Here is an 8,655-nt window from a genome sequence, read left to right as displayed (position 1 = left end):
CAGCACTGGCCCCTTAGACTTGTATAGCAGTACTGGATCCCAGCCCCAAGCCAGTAACACAGGCTATCTTGGGCTCTGGGGCCCCATGCACTCCTGCAAGCAGAACTGAGCAGCACAACAGGAAAACCTTTTGCTTTTAAATAGAAACTTTAATTGTACAAAACTTGAGAACAGCTATGCTGAGGTGTGGCAGGAAAGAGTGGAAGAGGGGTGTGCCTGCCACACCCTCCCCTCAGTATTCCTCCCCTTTTTCAGCCTCAGCTTCAACAGAATCCACAGCCACTTCTTCATAATCGTTCTTGAGAGCTGCCAGGTCTTCACGGGCCTCCGAGAATTCCCCCTCCTCCATTCCTTCTCCCACGTACCAGTGCACGAAGGCCTGCTTGGCGTACATGAGCTCGAACTTGTGATCCAGCCGTGCCCAGGCCTCAGCAATGGCGGTGGTGTTGCTCAGCATGCATACAGCCTGCTGCACCTTGGCCAGGTCGCTTCCAGGGACCACTGTGGGGGGCTGGTAGTTAATGCCCACCTGAGGGAAGAAAACATCATGTGAAGCTCTTGTACAAAACCACACTATATGTGCCTTTGGTGACCAGTTAGAATGCTCAGTTTACCCTATAGTCACTGAGCCCTTCTCACTGCCAGGCAGGGTGCTGGGGCAGGAGGTGGTGCTTCCAGACAAGGAAAAAGCAGGGAAAGAGGAGCCTCTGAATCAGCCACAATGGCTCAGTCCCAAGCTGCCCGGAGGGCTGTGTCCTAGCAACTGTGACACATGATAGCTGCCCAGGTGAAGGGACTCTGTCTTCGTTCTGAAATTGTACATGGCCTTGTCTTCTCTGTCAATTATTTACTCTAAAACTTTAACAAAAGCGAAGAATTTCTAAGGCTGGAACTTTCTCCACCCAGGTGGATTCAGGGCATACAACTGTGATACCATCACAGGGAGGTGTGCCCACAGACACCTGACCCACAGCAGGCCACTATGGACAGATGCAAAAGTCACAGACCAACAGTCAAAGGTCATATGAATGCTGCCACCAGAGTAGCAGAGGTGATCTATGTGGCTGCTCCAGTGGGGGGTGACATTCCATGGTAAGGACCAAAGGAGGCAGCATTCCAAGTGTCAGAGCCGGGAATAGCATGACTGGAGGTTTGGGCATAAGTTTGGGGTCAGCCAGAGCAGGGGGGTCAGCAAACTTGTTTGGAAAGGGATGCAACAGTACAAATTCTAGGCTATGTGGTCTCAATTACTCAACTCTGCTGCTGCAGAGCAAAGCTCCATGTAAATGAAGGGAGCCAGCTGTGTCCAGGTGGAACCTTACATAACAATGAGGTGGCTGCCCCACCAACCATGCTAGTCCCTGAAAGAGAAGAGTTCCCAGAGGACTGCTACAGTGCCCCAAACAGGAGCAGTGAGGGTCACTAGAAGCAACGCATGAGGACACACAGACCCGAGACAGAACGGCCGGGACTGAGTAACCAGCTACTGGGAAAGCTAAGACGTGACAGGTTTCTATCATGGATCACTGGAAAATCGGTACATGTTTTATGTTTAAAGCAAATTAATGCCACTATTATTAGGATTACCAAGAAAGAAATAAAGAGGTTGCCTTTTTGTCACAAAAGATTCATGATGTTTTCTCTTTACATCAAATAACTCCATATAATATTTACATTTGAGTTAATGGCTCAGCGCCTGTGGCTCAAGTGTCTAGGGTGCCAGCCACATGCACCAGAGCTGGTGGATTTGAATCCAGCTTGGGCCTGCCAAACAACAATGACAACTACAACCAAAAAATAGCCAGGTGTTGTGGCGGGCGCCTATAGTCCCAGCTACTTGGGAGGCTGAGGCAAAAGAATCATTTAAGCCCAGGAGTTAGAGGTTGCTGTGAGCTGTGACACTGTGGCACTCTACCTAGGGCAACAGCTTGAGACTGTCTCAAAAAAAAAAGCCAAAATAATAAAAATAAATAAATAAATTTGAGTTAACATCTATAGCCCTAGAGAATGAAGTGGGACTTAGTGAGAGCAGTCTGTTAATGTAACACCCAAGTTAAAATATGTACACTGCCCAGGCTTGGACCCAGCACTCCATGAGGCCAAGGCAGGAGAATCTCTTGAGCTCAAGAGTTCAAGACCAGCTTGAGCAAGAGTGAAACCTAGTCTCTACTAAAAATAGGAAAATTAGTAGGTGTTATAGTAGGCACCTGTAGTCCCATCTACTCAGGAGGCTGAGGCAGGAAAATTGCTTCAACCCAGGAAGCAAGGTTGCTGTGAGCTAGGTTGATGCCATGGCACTATAGCCTGGGCAACAGAGTGAGACTCTGTCTCAAAAAATTATATGATCTCTATGGTATATGTACACCATGGAATATTATACAGCTCTAAGGAAAGATGGAGACTTTACCTCCTTCATGTTTACATGGATGGAGCTGGAAAATGTTCTTCTTAGTAAAGTATCTCAAGAATGGAAGAAAAAGTATCCAATGTACACAGCCCTAAGTTGAAACTAATTTATAGCTTTCATAGGAAAGATATAACCTAATTATAGCCTTAGAATATGGGGAGGGGGGAGGGAAAGGGAAGGGGAATAGGGTGGGTGGGTATAAGGAAGGTGATTGGTGGGGTCACCTCTATGGTTTATCTTTGAAGGGTACAAGTCAATCTTTCTAAAAGCAGAGTATGAATGTCTTAATAACTAAGAAAATGACATGAAGGCTACATTAACCAGTTTGATCAGAGTATTTTAAATTGTATATGAAAATACCACACTGTACCCTGTGATTGCATTAATGTACACAGCTATGATTTATTAAAAAAATTATATGATCTATGATATTCACATGAATCACCCAAATAAAAATAAAATTTCTATAAGTTCACCCTACATTTTCTATACTAATTGTATCAGCTAACAAGGGACATAAAAATCCTTGAAAAAATACCCTACTTTGAATAAAAGAAAGCTCACCACAGATATAGAATGTGATACCACAGTAAGAATTCAAAAAAATGACACAAAATAATCACTCTGCTTTCCTAATTTATGACCAAAAGCCTCACCAATGAAACAGTTGCAGTCTTCCTAAAAGGACATGGGCCCATAGGGGTAGCATTATTCTGCAGGCCTGCTGCTGGCTGACAGGTACAAGGATCCAACTTCTTCCACTCTTACCTTAAATCCAGTTGGACACCAGTCCACAAACTGGATGGTGCGCTTGGTCTTGATGGTGGCAATGGCAGCATTGACATCTTTTGGGACCACGTCCCCCCTGTACAACATGCAGCAGGCCATGTACTTGCTATGACGAGGATCACACTTGACCATCTGATTGGCCAGCTCAAAGCAGGCATTGGTGATCTCAGCCACAGACAGCTGCTCGTGGTAGGCCTTCTCGGCTGCGATGACCGGGGCGTAGGTAGCCAGGGGGAAGTGGATGCGAGGGTACGGCACCAGGTTGGTCTGGAAGTCTGTCAAATCCACATTCAGGGCCCCATCAAACCGCAGGGAAGCCGTGATGGAGGACACGATCTGCCCAATCAGACGGTTGAGGTTGGTGTACGTGGGACGCTCAATGTCCAGGTTGCGCTGACGTATGTCATAGATGGCTTCGTTGTCCACCAAGAAGGCACAGTCAGAATGCTCCAGGGTCGTGTGAGTGGTCAGGATGGAGTTGTAGGGCTCCACCACGGCCGTGGAAACCTGGGGAGCTGGGTAGATGGCAAATTCTAGCTTGGACTTCTTGCCATAGTCCCTTGACAGCCGCTCCATGAGCAGAGATGTGAACCCAGAGCCGGTGCCTCCCCCAAAGCTGTGGAAGATGAGGAAGCCCTGCAGTCCCGTGCACAGATCCGCCTGAGAGAAACCAGACGTCAGCCAATGCCTATGGAAGCCACAACCCAAACCCCCGACAAGCAGTGTCACCTCTCTGCCTCTGCAGGTTGATATGGATTCAAATCATCCCTAATGGACACACCTTACACATGGAAGCAAAAAAGGCAGGCGGTAAAGATCTACGGATGCATCGCCACGCGCACTTCACAGTAAGACTGTTGTAGACTCAGATGGACTTGGGATGCTGGTCTAACATTTGCCACAACCACCTCTCCTGTGCAACCCAAGACCTGCCCTCCCATCCCGGATGAGGCCCACACGAAGCCTTCTGGGTGCACTTCTTACCAGTTTGCGGATCCGGTCCAGGACCAGGTCCACGATCTCCTTGCCGATCGTGTAATGGCCTCTGGCATAATTATTGGCTGCGTCTTCCTTCCCGGTGATCAGCTGTTCTGGATGGAAAAGCTGCCTGTAGGTCCCTGTGCGCACTTCCTCTACAAAGAGACCGAGCGTGCTGAGTCTTTAAGCTCTTGCACTAGTCACCAAGACCCATGCATTTGGGGACTGTGTGCCTCTACAGAGCACATCTTATTCCTTGTCGTTCAACTCTGGGAGTGTCTTATGAAAATGTCTCTGTGTGATGCACAAACCAAAAATGCTACTATGGCTCCAGGAAGGTAAAGTCAGCTTGCAGTACAAACATCAGCAGGACTGGTTCCCAGTGAAGGGAAAGAGGCTCTCACATCCCCTTGAGTGTTAATTCTATGGGGGACACATTTCTTTCCTACCCACAGCCACATCAAAGGGTGTAACTTTAAAATCCCTCACAAACTGGCAATCACCAGGTCAATCTGACTTCTGCAGGACAGTCCCTCAGGACACTGTGTGTGGTCTGGGTCACACAGATGTCAGGTGAGTCTTTCATCTCCTAGGAGGCCACTGAAAGGTCCTCTCTCCTTGCAAACTACCTGGGGCTTCTAATCTAGAGGAATCAGATGAATGATCTATGGGGTTTTTTTGCACACAGGGGCTGGGGCACCCAGAGTGAATCTCTCCAGACTGCTGGCAAAGCAGTTGTTCCCTGCATGTCAGATTTTCCTAAATTGGAAGCCTGGGTCCCACAGGCCCGTGACCCTTTCAGTTTCTTACCTGACACCACCACAGACACTTGCTTGTCCATCCTGCCCTTTCCCTACAGAGATTCAAAGGAGCCCACGTGGGGCTTTATATCGGGGTACTCTCTCCACCCCCAGGAAAGCCTCCATCTACTGCCTGAACACCTACCCACCACGGTGGGCTCCAGGTCCACAAACACTGCTCTGGGCACGTGCTTGCCAGCCCCAGTCTCGCTGAAGAACGTGTTGAAGGAGTCATCGCCGCCACCGATGGTTTTGTCACTTGGCATTTGACCATCAGGCTGAATTCCGTGTTCAAGGCAGTACAGTTCCCAGCAGGCACTGCCAATCTGGACACCTGCCTGCCCCACGTGGATAGAGATACACTGGCGCTGGAACCAGAACATAAATGTGAACTCATTTACTTTCAAGTCCATTATATAGAAAATTACATAAAATGCAAGTAAGACTTGGTGTTATACATTAACTTTTGAAAAATATTTTGGTTTCTAAAAGGTTTCTCAGACATAATGTACCATAACCTTCCAGTAATCACTTTATATCCAAATACCTGCTTATCCACATGGATATAGACACACTTGAAGTATAAATGGGCATAAAGACATTCTAAACTCATTTTTCAAGCAATCAATTAGAAACTCAAGCAGTTTTCCTTCTATCAGTGATCAAGTTTACTATCCACCTGCTAGCTGCTTGAGAGACCTAGGAGGGAGAATCACTTGAGCCCAGAAGTTTGAGACCAGCCTGGGAAACACAGTGAGACTCCATCTGTACAAAAAATTAAAAACTAGCCAGATACAGTGGCACGTGCCCATTGTCCCAGCTATTGGGAGGCTGAGGCAAGAGGATTTCTTAAGTCCAGAACTTAGGGGCTTCAGTGAGCTATGATCATGCCACTGCACTCCACCTTGGTGACAAAACAAGACCCTGTCTCAAAAAATACATAAACACCATATACCCACATGTTAAGGAAGGCAGAGAAAAAACAATATATATATATGACATGTTTGACATAAAAAAGACCTAAATCAATTAAAAAAAAAAGCATTGTCTGAAATGAAAAATATTATAGATAGGATTAACAGCAGATTGCACACTGAAAAACAAAAGTTTTGAAAATGATGATGAAAAAGTTCTAAAACTAGTGGTGATGGTTACATAACATGTAAATGTACTTAATGCCACTGAATTGAACACTTGAAAATGTTTAAAACCTACAATTGCAAAATTGTGGAAACAAAAAAATGTTTAAAATAGTAAATTTTATATTATGTTCTACCATAATAATTTCTTTCAAAAAACAAAGGTAATAACAATAAAAAATAATTTTTATATTATAGATGAACCTCAAAATTATTATAGTGACAGAATCCAAACAACAAAATAATTCTCTATTTTGTAAAAATCTGGAAAATACGTAGAAGCAAACTAAGAATTTTGGTTAGGGGACAAGAGGAACAGTTTGCAAAGAGGCATGAGGAATCTTTTGGGAGTGATGGACATGTTCATTATCAGGATTAGGCAATGATTTCATGAGTTTTGAATGAGTATGTTAATATATGCTGAACTTTGTTGAATTAAACGCTGTAATTGAGTATTTTATGTTAATGATGCCTCAATAAAGCTAGTTTTAAAAAGGTAAAAGAGGTGTGGGGGGAGCTCAGTGGCTCACGCCTATAATCCTACCACTCTGGGAAGCTGAGGCAGGAGGATTTCTTGAGCTGAGGAATTTGAGACCAGGCTGAGCTACCGTGAGACTCCATCTCTACTGAAAACAGAAAAACTAGCCAGGCCTTGTGGCAGGCACTTGTCCCAGCTACTCGGGAAGCTGAGGCAGGAGGATCACTTGAGCCTAGGAGTTTGAGTTGCTATGAGCTATGATGATGCCACAACACTCAACCCAGGGTGACAGAGTGAGACTGTCTCAAATAAATAAAGACTTCCAAGCATTGAAAACCTCAGAGAATTAACCATTAGATTACTATAAGAAACGTGAAAAGATTCTTTTATTCATGCAGATGAAAAATACTATAGAAAACTGAACTACACAAAGGAATAAATAACATCAAAATCACTAAATATGTGGGCAAATACAAAAGGCTTTGACCATAGTTGAAAGTATAATTGAACATTAAAGCAAAAATAATGGCTTGGCACCTGTAGCTCAGCAGCTAGGGCGCCTGCCACATATACCAAATGTGGCGGGTTCAAGCGCAGGCCAGGCCCACCAAACAACAATGACAACTACAACCAAAAATTAGGCAGGCATTGTGGCGGGCGCCTGTATCCCCAACTACTTGGAGGCTGAGGCAAGAGAATCGCTTAAGCCCAAGAGTTTGAGGTTGCTGTGAGCTGTGATGTCACAGTGCTCTACCGAGGGCAACATAGTAAGACTCTGTCACAAAAAAAAAAGAAAGGCAAAAATAATTATTCATTGTGATCTTTATAGAAGTAAAAGATGACAAACCATAGCACAAAGGCCAAGAGAGGGGAATGGAAGTACTCTGTTATAAAATAGTATACTATCATTTGAAGGTAAACTGATAAATTTCAGATATATACTATAATGGTTGAGCTCCAGAGTTTGAGGTTGCTGTGAGCTGTGATGATGCCATGGCACTGTACCAAAGGCAAGAGAGTGAGATTCTGTCTCAAAAAAAAAAAAATTAAGACAGCCATTGCAGTACATTGAGCTCCATAGAGACAGTACTGGGGCAAGTGAGAGCCGGACAGGCACTGGGCGACTCTGTGCCTTGCTGAGGAAAAGTAACTAAACATGGGCAAAGGAGATCCTAAGAAGCCGAGAGGCAGAATGTCATCATCTGCATTCTTTGTGCAAACTTGTCGGGAGGAGCACAAGAAGCAGCACCCAGATGCTTCCGTCAACTTCTCAGAGTTTTCTAAGAAGTGCTCAGAGAGGTGGAAGACCATGTCTGCTAAAGAGAAGGGAAAATGTGAAGATATGGCAAAGGCGGGCAAGGCCTGTTATGAAAGAGAAATGGAAACCTATATCCCTCCTAAAGGGGAAACAAAAAAGAAGTTCAAGGATCCCAATGCACCTAGAGGCCTCCTTCAACCTTTTTCTTGTTCTGTTCTGAGTATCGCCCAAAAATCAAAGGAGAACATCCCGGCCTGTCCATTGGGGATGTTGCAAAGAAGCTGGGAGAGATGTGGAGTAACACTGCTGTGGGTGACAAGCAGCCTGAGGAAAAAAGGCTGCAAAGCTGAAGGAAAAATACGAAAAGGATATTGCTGCAGACCGAGCTAAAGGAAAGCCTGATGCAGTGAAGAAGGGAGTCGTCAAGGCTGAAAAAAGCAAGAAAAAGAAGGAAGAGAAGGAAGATGAAGACGAAGATGATGATGATGATGAATAAATTGGTTCTAGCACAGTTTTTTTTCTTGTCTATAAAGCATTTAACCCCCCTGTACACAACTCACTCCTTTTGAAGAAAAAAATTGAAATGTAAGGCTGTGTAAGATTTGTTTTTAAACTGTACAGTGTCTCTTTTTGTATAGTTAACACACTACTGAATGTGGCTTTAGATAGCCCTGTCCTGGTGGTATTTTCAATAGCCACTAACCTTGCCTGGTACAGTGTGGGGGTTGTAAACTGGCATGGAAATTTAAAGCAGGTTCTTGGTGGTGCACAGCACAGATTAGTTATATATGGGGATGGTAGTTTTT

At 44.9% G+C, this 8,655-nt stretch overlaps 1 protein-coding gene and 1 pseudogene across 1 annotated transcript; one reads left to right on the top strand and one right to left on the bottom strand.

Moving 5' to 3' along the window:
- Positions 1 to 232: 232 nt before the first annotated feature.
- On the bottom strand, positions 233 to 5,308 carry LOC100954785 (tubulin alpha-3 chain-like). Its single transcript, XM_003801690.3, has 4 exons — positions 5,120 to 5,308; positions 4,181 to 4,329; positions 3,176 to 3,856; positions 233 to 529 (listed from the first exon to the last, which is right to left on the bottom strand). The coding sequence occupies exons 1-4, from the start codon at positions 5,238 to 5,240 to the stop codon at positions 233 to 235; spliced, it is 1,248 nt and encodes a 415-aa protein (XP_003801738.2). The 5' UTR covers positions 5,241 to 5,308.
- A 2,439-nt stretch (positions 5,309 to 7,747) lies between these two features.
- LOC100954475 lies at positions 7,748 to 8,345 on the top strand (annotated as a pseudogene).
- The last annotated feature ends 310 nt before the right edge of the window (positions 8,346 to 8,655 follow it).

Source organism: Otolemur garnettii, unplaced genomic scaffold, assembly GCF_000181295.1.
Source record: "Otolemur garnettii isolate 467f Iridium unplaced genomic scaffold, OtoGar3 scaffold00218, whole genome shotgun sequence".
NCBI classification, from domain to species: Eukaryota; Metazoa; Chordata; class Mammalia; order Primates; family Galagidae; genus Otolemur; species Otolemur garnettii.
Note: the sequence above shows the minus strand (reverse complement) of the source record. Positions and strands in the feature narration are given on the sequence as shown.

Coding starts and splice junctions, on each gene's coding strand:
- LOC100954785 (XM_003801690.3), bottom strand. CDS start 5,240: ATGCCAAGTGACAAAACCATCGGTGGCGGCGATGACTCCTTCAACACG. Junction 4,330..5,119: donor CCTGGAGCCCACCGTGGTGG/GTAGGTGTTCAG, acceptor GTCTCTTTGTAG/AGGAAGTGCGCACAGGGACC. Junction 3,857..4,180: donor TGGACCGGATCCGCAAACTG/GTAAGAAGTGCA, acceptor GGTTTCTCTCAG/GCGGATCTGTGCACGGGACT.